Raw genomic sequence first — 21174 nt, 5'->3', positions numbered from 1 at the left:
TCAATGACAACAAGTATGATGCTAATTAACCCAGACACGGCATTAAAGAAGAAAGAATAGATGTAAAGGTGAGTTACAGTTGCAGGAGGAACTTAGGAGGGTTTAGTACATGACTTTGAGGCCTGGCTGATCGAATTCTCATAAGTCAGGATGCCATCTCTCTTATAGAGTCAGTGTTTCTGTGTCATACCCGTGTGAGATCCATTCCCAGTTTGAGCTGCGAGAGCAGGTGGAGAATGATGCTCCGCTGGTCATCCAGGAGGCCCAGGTCCTCCTCTTCGTTGTCCTCCGTATCCGTCACCTCCTCACTGGGGCTGACGTCTTCCAGCCCTGGGTGCTGCTGCGAAAACAAGAGGGAAAAGAAAATTGGCCCACGTGGACTGCTTGCACAAACTCTAACATATTAATTATATTTTTATCTTTTATCCTTTGAAACATTCAGAGTTTGTTCTTGAGAACTCTAAAAAAATGCAACAAACTAAGAAGTCAATCAAAAGCTAACACCAAAAGATGGTGTACATTCGGGACTTTAGTCATGCTTAGTATTCCACAGTCACAGACACAATGCTGCTCGCTCCGGCACCTGTCCTCTGAAAAGGCCAAGAGGAGGAAGATAAAGCCATTTTCTTCCCCCACCATTCAACTGTCAATACCAATGATAAGGTCACGCATCTCATTTAGAGGCCAGGACAGGACCTGTTAGAGAAGCAACCTATCGGGACACAGCCAATTACCAATTATCACCAGTCATTCGGTTCATTTTCACTGTGGCCCATTCATGTCCTTTCAGCCTTTCAAGGCACTTTGAGTGTTTTAAATGGCAACAGCAGCTCTGAATTTCTCTGAGTGCGCCGACTGGCCTCTTGTTTGGACTCAAGAGCCTCGAGCTTTGACCTTCACTACGTCTGCGATGGTGAGAAGTTGTGTCCTTCGTTTGTGTCCCACCATTCAACTACAAACACATCCAGTCGAGGTTAAAGAAGAGCTCATGCCTTTGATATCTCCTGCAGCAACTTGGGGCAGGAAGGAAGATGGGAAAGAAAAAAGAAAGAGGTTGATGTATAATGCAGAAAGTGCTCTCGAGCCTGCAGGCAACAACAACTCTCTGCACGCCCCTCTGCTCTTTATCCTCCATTTCCATCTGTGACTCTATGCAATAACATTTACAGATACATACAGTACATGTCCTCTTTCCTACTTTAGATTATTTTAGTGAAGCTGCTGCAGGAAAAAAGCCAAAAGCAGGCAGGAATACTGAGGGAAGTCTGATCTGAAACTCCAGGCAGTGTAATTGCACACAGGGCTCCTGCAGAGAGCTGGGAGAAGCAGAAGAAAACCAGAGTGTTCCAGGACCAGAGTCCCTGCTTGTCACCTGAATATTTTATTCCATGGGTGCACGCCAAAAGATCCACATGCACAGAGTACATGCTCTCTGCACTGAAACATTTTTGCACAAAAGACACCAGCGCACACAGGAGGGAGCATGCATGAGCACACATGTACAGGAGTCCCTGGGGCTGGCTGGTTCTCGCAGCAGAGTGATATATATAGAAGTGAAAAGGAGGGGAGGGGAGGAAGGTAGGAGGAGGTCTGTTATGATTTCAGTGGTTCTAACTAATTAAAGAGGTTCCTGACAGCAACAGGAAATTACTGCTGAGGAGGTCAGAGCATCTCTCCAGAAAACCCTCAAGTGGATATATCGGTGGGCTCGGTGGCTGGCATTAACTCAGACTTTTTAATGCAGTCCAACTCGTCCAAAAGTGGATCATAATGTGTCTCAAATAGGAAATAACTGCAAAGTGTGTTCAGATTTATGACTCCATCGAGGCGAGAGAGGGAGAGGACAAGAGCCTGTACACTATTAAAGGGTTTCAGCACCGTTCCTCCCGCTACCGTCACACATTGTAGCAGAAAATCCGTCATTTTAATAAGTTCTTCTACAGTCATGTTTAAAATCGCGTATATGCCCCGCTTGCTCTCATGTAGTGCTTCCTGTCACATTTTTTACCTTTTTAACCGCCCACTGTTCCTACCACAGTCCCTAACAATTACACATGTTGTGGACATTTAACATACACACAGACAAAGCTCAAATTTTCAAAGTCAAGCAGTTTCTCCCAAACTCATCTCATACAACACTGTATGAGATGAGCTAATAGCTAACTTTTATGCTAAAGTTTTAACTCATGTCTTTATTCAAAGCTTTGTTGAAAAGTCCCTTTTGGATACAATGGTACACACAGCATTCCTTTAAAGTGGTGAAGTAAGTATTCACATCAGCAAATTACACTTTAAGTGCTTATAAAGAACGGCAGATTCAGTTGTATCTGCAAAAAGGTAGGTTATCTAATAATTAATCATCCAGATTTGATTTATATTTAGCAAAAATAACTGTAGTATATAATTTAACTAGTAGCTAGATCTGACAAATAAATGGAGTGGAGTATAGTTCAATATTTTCCTCCAAAAATGCAGTTCTTGTATTCCACCATGTTCTTCATAAATGCAATATAAAGAGGATGTGAAAGATTTTTCAGACGAACCACAAAGAAATGCAGTTTTGACAACTTATAGCAGCCCTATAAGGCATTAATACATATCTATTAACAATTAGTTACAGAATTAAGCATGTCAGATGTATTAACGAGAGTCTAAGAGTGTATTTTGCACTTCAAAAACAATCTCAGCAACTTTAACAGATGCAGAAAATGTTTACCACACGAATAAACCCCGCCGGCTGATTTGTTCTATAATTTATGAAGTCAACAAAGGCGCTCAGTGTTGGAGGAAAACTCACTGCTTCCCATATCAGACCAAAATGCACAAACTTGTGCCTCCCCAGGATGCATATACACTTACTCAACCCATAACCAAAACAGAGAAAAAAGACAATCAGCACACGATGCAAGGGTGCATGCACGCACAAATATCAGCTCAGAAACACTTACACTGCATTGTTGTGCAGCTACAGGCTTGACCTGCATAAGACTGGATCTCATCTCCAAAAAGAGGAAAAGAAACAGGTACGGTGGCCTCAGGTAAACGATCCAGTGGAAGGAAGGAAATTAAATCTTCTTGCTCCAAAAGCAGGACGGCCACAGCACGGCACTTCAGCCGGAGCAAAATCCAATTTAAGAGATGTTCTCTTGGTGGAAACTCGATCTAAATTTGGATCTTTTGAGGTGATTAAAGCTCGAAGTGTCTTCTTCCTCATGTGGGTTTCCTGACTGAGTGAGCAGCTGCCTTGAAGGAGTCTTGGCTCTTTGTTGTGTTTTTTTGGTTTTTGGAGAGGCGTTCAGTGTGCCTGAGCGAAGTTGCTATGCATGACTTACAGAGAGTCTCCCTCTCTCTTGCCTCTGTTAACACCCCCCCCCCTTTATAAAAAGAGGGAGGAGGGAAGAAAACAGCTGAGGGAAAGTCCCAGTGATGCTTCCCTCTACACCCTCCCATCATCCATCTCCAATTTCCCTTCATCTTTCCATTTTTACCTCATCCTCCTCCACCCTTACCTCATCACTTTTTCCTCTGCTCCCCTCCCTCCTGTCCTCTTCTCACAAGGCTTCCCTACCTCCTACGCCTCCTCCTCTCCTAGTATATGTGGGACGGGTGTATGTATTGTCTCCTATAATTACCACTAGTCTGCCAGTTCTGCACCCCTACAGCAGTCGACTCTTCAGGAACACATGCGAGGAAGGTGGGGGGGTGGCTATCATCTACCTTGTTCTACCTTTCCGCTCTTTACCAGTACATTTTCTCTCTGTAACTAACTCCAGTCCTCTGTTTGATTCATTCTTCCCCACTCTTCCTCCGCCCTCACACTGTCATCTCTGTCATTGTGTCTTTCATTTACTTCCCCCCCCCAGCTCTTCATTCATGCCATCCGCTATTCTGTTTCATCATCATCTTTCTCCTTAACGGTCTTCCTCGCCCTCATTCACATGGTTCCCCCCCCGCCTCCTTCTTCTTCCTGATTTATATTTCTATCCAGTGTGGGCGTCTGCAGAAGCCTCAGCTAGTGCAAGTCTGCACTTCAAAGACTCCTTTTCTTCCTCAGTTACAACTTTGAGGGCTTGTCCTCCTTCACCAGCTGTCCTCTTCATCCCCTATCATCATCATCGCTTCCATTTTCACTCATTTCTTTGTCGAAACAACATCTGAGAAAAGGATGCTACTCGAGGTGTATGAGTCTCAACTTCTAAACCACTTGCTATTTTGCAGCAGCTCTGTCCTCTTTCCAGCTCGGCCTTTGAAGTGTGTGTACCAGAGTGAAGTGGATTTCTCCTGCTTCTACTCCTCTGGGTGCAGTACACAGAAAATAAATAAATAAGAAAAATAAAAAGGAAATGATTCGTCTCCATCCAGCTCAAACACAGATTTCCATTGGCTGGATGTGTTTCCACCTGTGTAAAACTGACCCTAAACCTTCAGCGAGACCAGGGGCTTGTTTAGGACACGAAACACCAGCTAAACAACAGAGAGCTGTTTTTTTGGAAATACAGCTTTTTCTCTTTTTGATGAATGAGATTAAAGTCGGTTCAAAATCTGCCACTGTGGTGTGCACGCACATATTTTTACTAAGATTATGAAACTGACACTCTTAACAATGGGGAGCCGGCACCTACAGTACAAAGACGTCTGATGAAATATGAGCCACAGCTCCCCCTCTGTGCTGTTGTTGCTGCTGTGTTTTAAAGTGGAAACTAATTATTTATCACTTCAGATTCACAAAAACAATCCAAGAGTTCAAAACCTAAACACGGAGTATGTAATTTACAATTATTTGTTGTAAAAAGAAAGAAAATAGAAAGAAAACTATCGAGCAGTCCACCCTGTTAGACCAGCTTTTGCCAACAAATACTGCAGTTTTTAAAATAATGTCATATATAGCAATACAGTCGGGTCCATAATGTGTTGGAAAAAGACACCATCACAGTGCATTTTAAACCAAATAATCACAGAATTTTTGCAATAACTGTTTAGGACTTGCAGACATTTTTTAAATACAGTTTTGGATTTAATAATCAAAAGCAAAGCAAATGCTCTGTTGTGCTGAGATCAGGTGACTGCCTTGGCCCTTAAAGAATATTAAATTTTTCTCCTTGGTTGCTTTTACAGTTTGCTTTGGGCCATTATCCATTTGCACTATGAAGTGCTGACTATATAATCCTGTCCCTTTTACACAGTATCACAGTGACATCCTCAATAAACACTAGCGACCCACCTGCACCCATGCATGCCATTGACATAATATTACCTCCTGCAGGTCTGACAGATAACGTGGCGTGCTTTGGATCATGAGCTGTTTCTCTTTCTGTTTCATTCCACTTTAACTTAGTCTTACTTTCATCTGTCCAAATATTTTTCCCAGAGCTGTGCAGGCTCTTTTTGGATGACTTCTGGCTAATCTGACCTTCCTGTTCCTGAGTGCAATCAGCGGTTTGCACATTGTTGTAAACACACTGTATTTCCATTCATGAATCCGTCTCTTGATTGTAGGCTTAGACAGCGATACGCCTGCCTCCTCAAGACTGCTCTTAACTTTGCGACATCTAACCAAGTTGTTTTTCTCAAACACAGAAATAATTCTGTCGTCATGCATTTTAGTTCTTTCAATCCTAAAGTTTCTGTTTTCTCTCTGATGGGTTTACTTTGATTTTTCAGCCTAATGATGGCCTGTCTAACTTCACTGACATCTTGTCGTGCCTCATATTCATATTTAGATATTTATTTGTGCATATATATTCACAGCTTTGAATCTATCCATTCATTTCCTTCCGTTTATACAGGACCAGGATCCTTGCAGGGCAAGCCTAAGCAAGGATGCCCAAACCTCCCACTCCCCAGCCACCTCCTCCTGCTTAAACACCGAGGCATTCCCAGGTCAGCCGAGAGATGTAATCATCCAGCATGTCTTTGGTCTACTTTTCAACTTATATATATTATGCCTGCTTCATTTGCCATGAGCCTCTGAAAATGTGTGTATAAAAATATCTGTAATTCCCAAACATCTTTGCACTTTTATCACATCAATCGTCTTGACTGTCTGATATAAAATCCACCCTGAACTGTAGCAGTGCAACAAACACTTTTAAGCATAATTTCACACAATTTTCTGAAATCACAAACCGCTTCACACAAAAACACAATGTGTTGAATGTGAATGTTCCAGGTAAAAATACAGGACGGTGGCACCTCTCTGCTCACAGCCAGAGGTGTGTGTCCGAGATGACCGTATAAGGATATCCGCTCGCTTTGACATCATTGAGATCGAGCAGCAGAAAAAAAAAACGTCTGAAGCCGGAGCTTGTTTCTAGATACTCATGTTTACCATCCTTAATATGAGCATCACCATCAAGTTTGTGTGATGATGTCACATTGTGTGAATAAAGCATGTGTCTTACCTCCAGGGAGACACTTCAATACAAAGTCCAGCTCAGGATCACATTAACTTCCTGTAGTGCTGAGTTGTTTGCGTGATATCCGAGTCCAGCCTGTTAGCCTCTGACCTCTCTTAGATCACTGTGGCATTTCCACCAGTAAGACTCTAGCTGGCTGGGTACATGTCCTCTCTAAACTAACAAGCAGCCACATGAAAATCACTTTATAATCACTTTGTCAATCGCTTGACATTTACTCAACCAATGAACTTCTCACCTGTGTGCTTTACACTTTAGCTAAGTAGTGTAATCACTGCCTGAGGAGCTCTGGAAGTGAATAAATGGAAGGATCTACCACTTACCAAAGTAACCACTGCATGTGTGTGTGTGTTTTGAGCTCCTGTTAAATGTCAGGCATGTTGTGAATGTCAACTACCAGCGAATTACTAAAAAGCTTTTAAGTTGCAGTTGCTTCTGCCAATTTACACAAGCAGTGCTTATACTGCTCACCAACAAAGCATATTACCATGCATCAATGGGGCAATTAGCAGCTTTAAATCCACTTAAAGCTGTTTAGATGTCTTTAATGTTTTAAAGACTAAATGAGTTTTCTGCTCGCAAGATCACAACAGAGTTTTAAATCTCCCAGAAGCTCCGGAAAAGGAATAAAGTCCACGAAAAGAGTTCAAGCTGAGACGCCGCAGATGCTCACGGTACAATGAGGGTGGGGGGGGGGAAAGAGGTGGCGTTGACCCAGATGCAACATCAGAACTGCAATAAATAATTCACAGCCTACTTGAATGGGTATGAATGAAAAAGCTGTTCAGCTTTGTCAAGAAAGAAAACCTCACAAAACCTTTTTTCCTCCCAAAAAATAAAATAATAATTTTTTTTTTTTTTAAATCAGGCACTGCAGTGGAGATGCAGATGTTGTACCCTTTGTATATAAATTTATGATAAGCAGTTTCATCAGAGGAGAATCTAACACGGGCTGTGAGGACGTAAAAGGCACACGCACACACACACACACACACACACACACACACACACACACACACACATTTTTAATCAAAGTAAAAACACAGAGGTCCTGTGTCTGGCCCACCTGTCCAAGGTGTTCCCCTGCCTCTCGCCCTATGACAGCTGGGATAGGCTCCAGCCCCCTTTAACTAAAAAATATGTTACTTTCTCTCTCTATTTTTTTGTTATTTATTTACTATTTTTTTAATTAATCTGTGATGTAGATTTTGCACATTATTATCCCCATTTAAACTAAAATAAAGTGTAAGCTTGAAGGGATCCCCACACTGTGACTGATAAATCACAACCATCACGTCCAGTTTAAAACCAGAACCTCATCGATGCAGTAGTTTATCCGTGATCCAAGTAAAACAGTTATGAGTTTCACTGTCCCTGCTTGGCTGGACTGCACAAACTTTGAAGATTTAAAGTCCCTTAAGAAAGCAAAGAGGCTTGCAAAAGTCTGACCAATACTCAGATTCACTCTTTCAGCTGGATGAGATAAAAACAAACCAACAGCTGATGTCGTGGTGGACGCATTCATCTTTTATATGCAGCCAATAATCAACACATTAAACTGGAACTGAAAAAGACGTCTCTAACTTCAAAACCTTTGGAGGTTGCAGAGTGAGCTTTATGGGATCTCAGAAATTGCTTTCGTTCATCTCACAGATCTGTTGCATCTCTTTAAACTATCCGTTGCTGATGATGATAAAAAGGCTCTGAGCGCCTGACAAGTATGTTCACTCCGTTAAATGCTTCTTTATCGACTTCAAAAGGAGTCATAAACGTGCCTGCATCGCCACACAGCTGAAGTTCATTTTGCATCCTGCATAATTATTCAGTGAAGCATCGAGTAATCCGCTTTAGCATTCAAGTTTCTAAATCATGGGTGATGCAGAGCTACGGTTGTATGACAGGAAGGCTTAAAATAAACAAACATCTGCACCAGAATCTTTGTTTAGCAGCAAAACTAAGAGTGACAAAGACAAAGAGTGACATTTTTTGAGTCATTAAAGCTTTTTTAAAGGTGCTTGTCAGGGTTTTATATAAGCAAACTTATGCTGAATGGATTTAGGAACAATTTTGATTACCGCAAAAATCACATTTATTTTTTTAAAGGATCTTGAACAAAACAAGCATTTCTGACCTGCTATTGGTCAAATTGATTATCAATTACCTGAAAAAATCAAACACTTATTACAAGCTTCCTTTCTGTGTGCAGGAGCAGAGAAACTTTTTATGAATAACCATTTAAAAAGTGAGCGCCTTGAGGTCTATTTTAGGAGATAAAGGAGAAGGTGGTTTCTAACAGAGGGATGTCACCCTCAGTGTTAAGTTGGAACTTTATTAGAAAAACAGATTACAGAGCAGAGAGTGACTCACGGCTTGTTGAACAGACTGAATGTGAGCTGAGAACACAGTTATCATTATTTGTTTTTGTCACACGCAGACTGACAGGACCTTTTGTCTGTTAATAAGACTGAGGAAGCATCAGTGCTGCACAGTGTTAACATGTTACTGATGTCGAGGGCAAAGTTTAGAAATCAAACAAATCCAGTTTGTTCTCCTTTTAAAAGAGAAGCAAAAAATACACATCTTTACATTTCCTATATACTGAATTAGCTGCACAGTGACTCATGGGAGGACTTTGCTGCCCTCTGCTGGAGTAAAGAAGGAACAATAACTCTGCAGTGCACAGAGGATTTTGTCCAGAGTGCACTTAAGAGAAATAAAATATGGACTATTTTCTGATGCAACAGTATTTGTGCTTTCTCTCCACATGAATGTGTTTCTTTCCAAATCCTGGATCTGAAGATAGAGGCTGTCGCTGATATTATAACTGATACTGACACATTTTCCCACATTTTTTTTACTATTTTATTCTCGTTTTCTGCCTTTTTCTTTATAATTCAGAGTTGTCTATCATTGAATTCCTGCTCTGCAGCAGCAGCAGCTCATAACCACAGCGATACTGTAGGCAGCTCTAATATGTGGTAAGGGATTGCACTGGAGCTCTTGTAGATGCATAAACCAACGGGCTTTCTGCAAGCACCAGCAATTTCCTCTCCATTTTCCCACAGTCACGCATCGGTCTTGAGTTTTTTCTTACTGACTGCATAGGAATTAATATCAAACGCCACAGCAGTGCTACATAATTCATACAGAAAGGTTTTATTATTCTGAGGTAATGTATTTTCTTCCTTCTCTCAAGACTGCTCATGAGATTACGGGGTATATGTTAAACGGGCAAGTGGCCAAGATGATCAGAAACTGACCTTGAGCTTTACGCCATCGCAAATGTTCGTTTTGAGGGTTTTGTCCAAACCAATTATTAATAATAATCTTTTAAAGCTGGTTTTATTTAAATTTTTCTGCATTGCATTTCACAACCACAAGATGGCAAACTCAGCGCCTCAACAAATCCACCATTACTACGCCAAGCACAGAACATCAGACAAATTATCATCCCAGAGCAATCTTTATCCTTGATTATCTAAACATCACCTTAATGATAAGGCTGTCGAGTCGTGAAGAATCTCTCACTCGCTCTGCCTCACCTCCTGTTCTCCTTAATACTGAGAAAAGGCTTTAAATCAACTCGACGAGACATGGACACCGGTTAGAAAATTCTTCTTAAAGGAGGAATAAACATCAGTGTCGGGCTGGACTAATGTGCCTGCACTGTACGTCCACCGCCTCTCTGCCCTGCGCCTTCAAACGGCAGCCAGAGCATCTTTAAAGGCTCTAATGAAATCTGGATCAAGCTGCAGGGCAGTGCTGAGAAACAGGCTGCAGGAGAGCGTGAAATATTACAGAGGAGAGACACAGAGTGGTAAAAGTCAAAAGCATGTTTCCAAATTTAGAGCTCTGCTTTTCCTTAAAAAATGACATCGAATCTTTGTGATAAATACTGACGTCACACATGACAGGGTACTTTTACAGCATGGTTAACCAAACACGACACTACAGGTACACACCCATGTTCTGTATACTCTATGCATTTAAGTTAGCAGTTTTAGTGCTGAACAGTATATCACATGTAAGCGCTATTAGTCAAAAGTGGGCATATCTTCTGTCCTTAAAATCCCTGAGAAAACTTGACAAGTGAAGGACAAAAGAAGAAGTGACCTAAAAAAAAATAACTACAGCAGGTGAACGGTGTCTGAAAGTCACATTATTAAAAAAAAAGAGAAAGAATCCAACAAAGACCTGACACGGGACCTGAGAGATCCATCTGGCATTCAGTTAATCCATCTACTGTTCACTGAACCCTCAGCAGAAATGGTCTCAGCGGAAGGATGGCTGTCAAGAAGCCATTCTTAAGGAAAGGAAACAAGGAAAAAAAGCCTGTTGTGTGCTAAAATACACAAGAACTGGTCTGAAAACCAGTGGCAACAGGTCTTATTGAGTATTAAGAAATCCACATTTGAAATTTCTGGTTCAAAGTGTGTCAGTATGTATAGAAGAGAGGTAACACAGCCATCTATAAAACATGGTGGAGGCTCTATAAATGTTTGGGGTCTGCATTTCAGCCAGTATTCAAGATCTTGTCACTATTGATGGAATTATTGAAGCGACTTTGAAAACAACTTCACTTTTCAGCATGAGAATGATCCAAACCACGCTGCCAATGCACCAAAGTATACCTAGATAGAAAACCAACACTATCAGTCGCCGATTGGCCTGATTATCCCAGACCTCAACATTATTGAAGCAATGTGGGATCATTTTGACAGAGAACAGAACAAAAGGCAGCCGACATCCAAAGAAGATGTTTGAATGTCCTTCAAGAAATCTGGAGAACTTTTCCTGAAGATCACTTTAAATTATCAGACAGATGTTAGAATTGTACAAACTCTGTTTGTTGTCTCACATACTGTATTTCCATATATGTTTGCGCATGTTTCAATAAATCACTACACCTAGAAAATATAAAGAAATCACTGGTGGCTCAAGACTTTTGCACATTTGTATACATCTGGAATGAGTGCCGATAATTCATCGTATCATTAACGAGGCTACAAGCAGGACAACGTGTGCCTTATCCAGCTCCATGAAAATACAGTCACTGTCGTTTTTATGATATCCCTAATAGCTTGCCATTATCCATCAGTGAAGCACGGTACGCCTTACTTAAGTTGGCAGAAACATACCGGCAGAGGCAGGGAAGTCAACGGAGATGGCCGACTGAATCATAACTGCCATAATGCTGTCTTAAAAGGGGCCAAATCACTATAACGACCTGCCCTCGCTTCTCTGCTTATAATTGTTCGACGTGAAGTGTTTTGAACAGCTGGACTGTAAATGGGTTGACACTGCAACACTGTAATACCCATTTCACACTCGTATGTCAATAGAAAATGATCATTAACATGACAGATTATAATTCTGTGGCTGCAGATCAGACCGCTCCAGGCACAGTTAGTCCCTCGTGGTGTAAAAGCAGGAAGCTGATTCAACGTTTACACAAAGGCTAAAATTTTCCCCAAAGCCTTCCATTATTTGTTTTGTGGTTTTGCTGAAATGAATGTCAAGCCATTACAAGATCTGACAAGTATTTAACAAGCAACACACATTTCTGACAGGTAATGATAAAAGTCTAGCATTTGATAAAAAGGATATTTGTGAGCATGAGCAGAATTGAAAGCTGCTGAGACGACACCTTATCCATTAATCTTCATCTTCTTACGTGTAGCTGAGGGTTACATTATTCCACTAAGTTTGAATAAAAAGACGACAGCGCCAAAGATTAATGTGACTCGTGACAACGGTGTTAAAGAAAAGTGATTTAAGTTTACAAGAAGCTCATGTAAACACGTCGGTCAGTTTATTAGGTACACCTGGCATGGTTGGCCAGGTTGGCATGTAGACAGTGTAAAAATAGTGAAACTTGACAGTAAGTGCAAATTGTGTCCATACGTATGCTCTTATCTTACTCCCTGGACATCAAATTGTCCGCGTCTCACCTTGCTGCACAAGGAGATTACTTCTAATTGGATCACTTCCAAACTCGTCCCGCCTCCCTAGACAACTTAATTCATACTGATTGGATCTCGTTTCTCCAGAACATTTTCATCTTGTTTTTATTCGTCGACAAACATGTCAATTTCATCATAGCTTCTGTCCCAGTGCATTAGTTCTTATTTGGTTATCGTCTTGTTTCTGTCCGGAAAAAAAAGTTGTTGATGAAAACTATCACGAAAATTAATAGTCAACAATATTAACACTAGTTACAACCGAGGTAAGCATCTCTCAGTGCACATCCCTAAAACAGATGAGCTACAGCAACAGAAGACGACACCAGGTGTTACCCTCAGCTAGTAACAAGAAACCGAGACTACAATTTGCACAGACCTCACCAAAATTAAAAAATAGAAGCCTGGAAAAAGTTGTCTAGTCTGATGAGTCTCAATTTTTGCTGCACCATTCAGAATTCGTTGTAAACAACATGAAAGCATGGATCCATCCTGCCTTAAATAAACAGTTTAGGCTGCCGGTGGGGGTATTAGTACTAATTGAGCATTGTTTAAACACCACAGCTTGCCTAAGTGTTGTTGCTGACCGTGCGCATCCCTTTATGACCACTGTGGATGGGAAACTGCTGGTGGCCTTGTATCACTCCACCACAGAAGGCATCCTGGTTTGCTGTGTAACAGTGTGGTATGCCGGATGCTCTGCAGTGAATAAATAAGCTGTCCAGAGGGTAATAAACAGCACAAAAGATCATCGAATGTGTTTTGGTTGTGTGTTGATTTTGCAACGTTTGAGATGGAACCAACTCATGAGCCTTAAAAATCACTAAGGACACTTCCCACTCAGGACACCTGCAGTTCGACTTGATGCCTCTGGTAGATGCTACACATCCATCAAAACAAGGACAAACAGATTAAACTGTTTTTATGCAAGTGCAACTGGTGCCCAAAATCAAGAATGATTACTGTAATGCAGCACGGCACTTGTTCTCGACTTCTTCATATTTGTAATTATTCATTATCCTCAGCTGAAAGGGCCAATTTAACTGTGTGAATGACGGTGTTGTTTTATTGTGTGAAAGACTTGTTATTTTATTTTGAGGAACCTACAGAAGCAGTACCTCAGTGTTGTTGTATTTTATAATGCAATGGAAATAAAAGGCATCCGGATTCTGATCTTCTTACAGTTGCTCCCAGCAGCATAACACACCATGTCACGAAGCTCAAATCATCTCAAACGTCTTTCTTGAACATGTCACCAGATATAAGACCAATAAAGCACCTCTGCGGTGTGGTAGAACAGGAGATTTGCATTACTGATGTAAGCCCACCAATCTGCAGCAACTGTATGATGCTATCATATCAATATTGATCAGCACCTTGTCAAATCTGTGCCACGAATAATTAAGGCATCTCTGAAGGAAAAGGGGAGTCTGAACTGGTGCTTGCAAAGTGCACGTAATAAAATAACTTGTGGTTGTAAATAATCTTTATGCTGTTTACTAAAGGCTGGTTTAAGAAGCATTTTTAGCAGATTTCTAATTCCATAATTGTAAACCTACAACTACACAGTGAAAGCAAAATCTGTGTTAGCATTATGAAGGGTCCTTGAAAACTTTGCTCCCAATGTAGGGGGTCCTGGGCGTTCCTGCGCAAGAGAAACATTCTGACCTTCCACAAATGGCATTACGAGGAATTTAATATGAAATCAATGACGAGAAAATGGGGAAAACAGCTTTTGTTTTTGTCTATGGGCATTCTCGTAACTACCAGTGGAACTTGTTGCTTTAACTTTAGCGATAATAAAAAAATCTGCATAAACAAAATATTCACAGCAAATATAAGCAAATTAAAATGATTTCTTTTGAGTGGAATTTGTTGTTAAAAGTCAGTGTTTTAACTAAATTACAGAAAGTGAGGTGCTAATATCTCACTCTAGCATCCCCTCTTTCTCTCCACCAGACTCACACTGCATTTACATCACAGTCACCTGCCCCCTCCCATCTCCTGTTACTGAAACAGGTTGGTCCAGACACACATTCCTCCAGGGATCGAGTCAGTACACTGTGTGACCCACTTATTTGACAGCACTTCTTTTAAAATTGTCAGATGAGTGGAGTGCTCCCCCTTCCAGCCAGGAAGAGCAAACACGATAGTGTGGCAGAAATTCTCAAGTGAGGCCACTGGCCCCCGAGTTTCATCTTAAGTATATTTTGTATTTGTATCTATCATCACCACAGCAAGAAATTTCAGCTTACAGAGCCCTAAAAGGCTAATTTTTCATAACAATGAACATGAAAAAAATGCATCTTTTGGCAACTTCAAGAAGGCCTGACATCAACCACTTGAGACTTTGTTGCATATTTAATGCCAGAGAGTGTTTTTGTCTATATAATCTTCGTCTTTATTTATGCAAGTTCAATAGAGAAAAGCTTATAAAAAGAAACTTGGAGAAAAAAAAAGGAAATCAATCAAATATCACCTTAAAATTAACTTAAGTGTTTGCAGAATTAAAACTGGCTTCATAATTTGATAGGTCAGCAAGGCTAAGATAAAGAAAAAAAGCTCAGCTAGTTAACACATGAGGTTGCACTGCATCATCACCATTAATATTAAAGGTCAAGCAACAGGTAGGCCAAACTCTGCTTTATCCTTCTTTTTAACTCTATTGGCAACCGCAATTTACAAAATAAACATGATGTTGTTTTGAATAAGACACGAAACTAGCAGTGGAGACCATAAACTCATCAGGAAAGAGTTTACTCACATCATAGATAACGCTACGGTCACTTTAGCGCTCGCCAGTTACTTCAACAACAGTTGGTGACCATGGCAGGACCAAAATACCTGCAACCTTGTGCAATGAATTTTTTATCTCGTTGCCTTTGAAATGGTCGTTTCAAACACATGGACCAGGTTTGCAGAGACGGTCTTCAAAGCAACTTTGGTGCATCAACACAGCAATAAAATGGCATCAAAACTGAGTCTGCAACCAGTTTCCTACCAGTTTGAGATTAAAAGGCTTCAAGTCGGAAATTACATAAAATCTGTTGGTGATAAACTCCTAATCTGTAGTGCTCTAAATACACAGAAATGCACATTAACTACTTACATCAGGAGTCTGACCAGAACCTGACAGATATGAAAGAGACCAGAACTGACCACTAGATACTGGTTTGCAACCATCTGGCAACCACCAGTTGTAGGAGAACAATTAGTATTCCCTGAGTGGTTGCAAGTGGCTGCTGGAGGTTGGCAGCAGTTGCTGGGAAAAAGCTCGAGTCACACAGGCCTACACACAAGTAAGTGACCGAAGTGGAAACCACCTGTGTGTTCCCCAACTGGTTGGCAAAAACCTCCTTGTGACCGCTTTAGGATATTGGTACAGTCCTAGTTTGAATGTAATTGATGGAGTGTTTACATCAAAAAAATACATGCAACTGTGGGAATATGCTAGCATTCAAAGCAATTATTAGGAGGTTTGTGGTGCATCACCTTTTTTGCATCCTATTTCATCCACCAAGAGCCAGAAACCTCCACGAATCACTGCCAGCCACTCTTGGAAAACATTTTTCCCAACCAGTCAGTGGTTGTATCACGTCATTATGTTGGATATTTCTTGAGTAATCTGCGCACAATGTCACGTGAGAAATCTATATCCATCTTTTAAATCTGTTCACACCATATCAAGGCGCCTGCTCCACTGACACTGCACATTATTTTAGCATAAAGTTAACCACATGACTCCAAGTGTTACAGATATATTTTTTGTGCCCTCCAAGCTAGTAGTTTGCACATCCCTGCACTCTGCTGCTTTCTTTTTCATTTCTTTCAATACAAAAAAACCTGTTCACACTTTTAATAAAATTAACATAAAATTTCACACAAGCTTCTTAACTCGCAGTACCTGCCTTTGCTTTCTTTTTCTAGTGTCTCTGTTATCCAGGTCAAACTCCTCATAACTTGGCAATAAAACTGAATGTGATTCAGGAACATGAAGCAGAGCATGGCAGTGGAATATGATACCCTGCAGATTTTTTTTTTTTTTTTTACAGTTTAATTACAGGAAGTGACCTTTGCTGTATGCTATGCTCACTGTGCTTCCTGCTTGTAGCTACACGGACACAATCCAATAAATGCAAAATGCAGCAAAGGAAAAAAGATACACTAAAATTCACTTTGCCTGATAAGCCTGAACCTTAGGGCCAAAGGAGCAAATGTAAATTGATTTTCTTTGTACACAACCAACCAAATCCTATCAACAAGCAGCTGTACAGTGATCTGCAAGAAACACGCTGCAGTTAGAAATCATACAGCCTGTTTGTGCAGCCCTTTAGCATCCAAGCCAAGCTAGCAGAGAGAGACAGGCCAAATACTGACGCGATAATTGACAGTGTGACGTGATGTTTCTCACCTCAGCACCATGGGGCAGAATCCTTTCCCTGAGGGCTGGGGAGGGCTCGGTTGACTGTAAAGGAGTCAGACCCCCGTTCTTCAGTTGCTCCCCCGAGGGCGACTTTGGTACAGTCCACACAGGAGCACCATCTGAAAAACGACAAGTTATTGTTGTTGAAAGACTCAAAGAGGGATGAGGGTGAAAACCAAGATTAGCCTCTCCTTTTTATAAATATGTGACATTCAATATAAAGGTGTGTGCGTGACTGATGGAAGTGACAAACCAGCAAGGTGTGTGCGTGTGTGTGTCGTTGCATGAATCCACGCGAATTTAATATTTGTTCAGTGTTATATCCTGCCTTGTATTGATTCATATGATCAAACATACAGAAGCGACTAGAATGGAGATTAAATTTGATTCCCATCCCAAAAAAGATCAAATGCTCAATAAAGAAGAAGAAAAGAAATCAATCAACCAATTTCTTTCCACTTACTGCAGTGACTGTGCATTTAATAATAAATCATACCCCAAAAAGCTCAACCTTTACTGTCTTCACCTTCTGGGCTTTTGCTGTCAGAGATGATCATCCACCTCAAGGATCTTTTTTTGAAGGCGCGATTGTTAAATGTCAGTGTTAAGAGGGTCAACGTTTAAGAACTGACCCATTTTTAGGGATTTTTAACTCGTTCAAAATGTTAAGAAATTTTAATTAAAAAGCCGCACCTGCACACATTGTACACAAATAACCACAACATGGATGCTTAAGAGAGAGTAAATGAGCGCTGATTTGATTTAAAATCAGTATTTTCATGCTACATCAACACCTGCTTCATTGTAATTTAATCAAATTCTGCTTTCCAAAGCAAAACAATGTAGTGGTTCCGAAACTGGAGTTCATGAAAAGACTTGCAGGTAAACCGAAAGCAGAAGCCAAATCTGCACCAAATGTCACAACAAACAAAACGAAGGCTGCCAAATATAACAAGGCTCATTTCAGTCTCTCAAAATATTCGTTTCTGAGCTAATGTGAACAAGTTAGGATCTCACAAGGCAACGTGTTCCTTATTTATTTCCAGCATTAATGACACCTCAGGTACTGAAGTGAAACAGCTGATTAAACAGGACATTTTCTCACCTATACTTCATTTACTCTGGCCTGAATCCTTTAATTAATTTGTGGACTTGTAGATTTTTGTATTGGTTTGGGTTTTTTCATGCAGATAAAACTCAAAGTGAACTCTGAGAATGTTCGGTCCACTTATTTACCAGACGTGTCAGCAGGCAACAAAAGGTGCCGCGCTCCAACTGGGTGGATTTACATTTATTTACTGCAGTTTGTTTATTTGCACGTCCATGGTACTCACACCTATAAGCTGGGTTAGATCAAGGTCGAATCAAGTTCTCAACGTAAATGGAAAAATAAAGCAGAGTTTTATTTAAACAGCTGGTGCAGATGCAGGTGAAAAGTCTTCAAAATCACGACAGGAGTCAAAGGTTAGATCACAACGAGGCTCCTCACTGGATGTGTGCCGGAACATCCAAACTACATCCTCAGACTTTAAATACAGTCGCTACTTTTGAAGGGCTTCCAACGCAGTCCTCGATCAAGCCAGTATTTGATGAAGGCCTATTAAGTGTCTCCCGCTTAAGTGTCTTTATCAGTAAAATAAAAATGATCAATTTTTAAGCTGTGAGATTCCATTCTTAAAAGCTGCTAATACACAGCAGAGAAATGGATCCCATTTCAAAGTACTGTTAATGGAGCAACACCAGAGATCCTTCTCATATCCACTCTCTGCACTAAAATTAGGTTAAATATCTAATGCACCAAGAGGCTGCTCTTTGATATCCATTAGTGAGAAGCTAACTGTTCTGATACAGGTTGGCATTCTGCTGGGCCCAGAGGGTCTGTCTCTGCAAAAAGTGCTGAAATAGCCCTCAGGCCAGGTTCTGCTTTGGTCAACTGAACAGTTTGACTGGCAGGAACCTGAAAGTGCGAGGAAACCACGTCCAGTGATACTGGGCTCCTGTAAACCGGAGACATAAGGGCAGCCAGCTCTGCCCGAGGGCAAGAGATTTGTTATTGAGCTGTAAATAAAGTGAAATTGAGTGTTTTTGTGTGTGCACTTTTTGAAAAGGTTATTGAAGATGGCGATGGCCTTCATCAGAATTCAATTTAAACTTAATTAATTATTCATTTAAAACTTTTTAAGTTTTGCTTTGTTTTTTTCATTAATGGGCTTTTACAATTAAATACTTTCCCCGAGATGTCACAATGAAGCACCAGAAGCAGAGCTACTGGGTGAGCTGGGGCATGTCGCAGGCCATTGGAGAGAGGCATGCAGGTGTGTTATCAGAGATCAAACAGTGGCGACACAAACATTCATGCAGAAGATGTTTCCAATGGCTTTATCTTCCATTTCTGGGCCGTGACATCAATTCAGACTTCCCAATGATGTTGTCACATCAGAATTTCCCCCTACGAGTTCTTCCTTTCATCGCTTTTAAATAAGACTTTCAGCTCTCACTTATATTTAGATGAATTGGTGTTTTCTTTACTAAATTCTTTGTTAAGCTTGAAGGGAACTGGTTTGCAAAGGTTTGGAAATTTCCTTTATGGATTTTCAGTTCCTTAAAGGAAAATGCTGCTTGTGTGCAGGGGAAAGAGGAGCAGGGTGGGTGGGGCTTCAAGCTCTTTATGACGCTGACTGAGCGGCGGGAAGGAGGGGTTCCAGAAAGAGCTAGAGCAAGCAGCAAAGATCCTCTGTGATATCAGCTGATAATAATGCTGTCTGGTGTGTGACTGGCAGGTTTATGTTGGGTTTGTGACTCAAAAACAAGTTGATTTGGTTTGGTTTAAAACTACGGGAGCCTGGAGGGACCAACGTGCCAGCCAAACTCAGTCCAACCTCATGCTTGGCTCTCTGCAAGAGTTATCTTGCCCATGCAGTGGCAATGCTTTCTTCTGTAGGCATAACAACACCATTCAACCAGCCAGCCACTCCCTTTATCAGCTGCTTTTTAACAAGATACTCAGGTAGCCACCCATGCTGGAGAGCCAGGCTATGCTAATGACCGAGGATCCTAACAAAAACAAAACAAAAACGAACTCCTCACTGAGGTGTGGCGGGTACATGCCGGAAGCAGGGAGCAGCTGGACCCCCGCGGGACTTATCAGCCAGGAAGCGGAAGGAAAGAGGTCTGTACTTGCGGCCCGGTGGTCCCACTCCACACCACCCCCTGTCTGACGAACAGGTACAGGGCAAGGTGAATGCTGGCGCAAAAAGAAGACCAACAAACTGTGAGGACTGGAAGATTCAGGATGCGATCCAAACCCAAACGACCTTCCCAAAGTTACAGAAACAAGCGGGAAAACAACTTTATGGCTCAAACACTCCGATGAATAATCCACAGGGCGTAAATGATGGATCGGGAAATGTTACAGTTTGCTTGCTGGGAGGACAGCGGTTCAGATTTACAGCAGTTACAGCAGATTTCAAAATCCCTAGCCCCTGTGTATTAGGGTTGTACCTAAAAATATTCAGCTCTTCAGTATCCATATTCAGTTTATGGATTTACTTTTTTTTTTCTAAAAGCAGGAATGAATATCATCTCAGCCTGTCTGCTTCACATCCCGCTCGCTTGTGCTAAAGCAGTTAAAGCCTCTATTCATTCCTAGCAAGAGCTGTATTGGACAGCACTCTACTCCAGTGTGAGAGCTTCTGTAGCTTCCTGCTCTGAGCGATCATTTTACACATAAATGTAGCCACTATGAACTGCTCTAAAGGCCCAGCGGTCAACTTAAACTCACGTTCTTTCTGAACACACCTTCGGTTTACCACTAGCGACCTCTCAAAGAAAAACTAATTGATGCTAATTGTCTGTGATTTAAATCTTTGGTCTTACAAAACAGCATAAACCCTCCCCAAACAAGTCTACAGCATATTCTTACTTATTTATATTTCCAGTAATATTTCTTTTACCAATAAATTGCCAAATGCAGTACTTCCAAGGCAATACTGCAACACAGATGTATTTTTAGTGGCTTATTAGCAGTCAATTGCCAATAATAGGAAGGAACTGTTGATTTGTCGACAGAAGTGTATCCCCAGATTGTGCCCTAGCTTATGAATAGTTGGTGTGATCCATCCAGCTGTGACTGCAAACAGAATACATCTGCCACTGCCACTTGTTGTTCTTTTTTTTCAATCCTAGGGGCACCGACTGTTTGGTACTCAACAGGTTTTTAGAGGAGTATTACTTTACATCAACCCCTCTCCTCTCCTGGAGAAAACCTTTATCATGCTATTGTTTTATAGAAACCCAGAGAGTATAAATAGATTACAAATATTCCTCTTTGCTTGGGAAAATAGGATTAGACTCCTACATTTGATGGACTTCAATT

General features: G+C 41.1%; 1 protein-coding gene across 3 annotated transcripts in view; it reads right to left on the bottom strand.

Annotated features, from left to right (window-relative positions):
• Positions 1-21174, bottom strand: part of osbpl10a (oxysterol binding protein-like 10a) — a 90115-nt gene that overhangs the window by 11683 nt on the left and 57258 nt on the right. For 2 of the 3 annotated variants that reach the window (XM_005457169.4, XM_025902281.1), the window contains 2 exons: positions 16788-16918; positions 191-340 (listed from right to left, as the gene is read on the bottom strand). In XM_005457169.4, the coding sequence (XP_005457226.2) occupies positions 191-340; positions 16788-16918 (281 nt within the window). The remainder of the gene's footprint in view (positions 1-190; positions 341-16787; positions 16919-21174) is intronic. The other variant, XM_005457170.4, reaches the window with a different exon arrangement.

Source organism: Oreochromis niloticus, linkage group LG22, assembly GCF_001858045.2.
Source record: "Oreochromis niloticus isolate F11D_XX linkage group LG22, O_niloticus_UMD_NMBU, whole genome shotgun sequence".
Taxonomy (NCBI): Eukaryota; Metazoa; Chordata; class Actinopteri; order Cichliformes; family Cichlidae; genus Oreochromis; species Oreochromis niloticus.
This window is presented reverse-complemented; position numbering and strand designations above follow the sequence as displayed.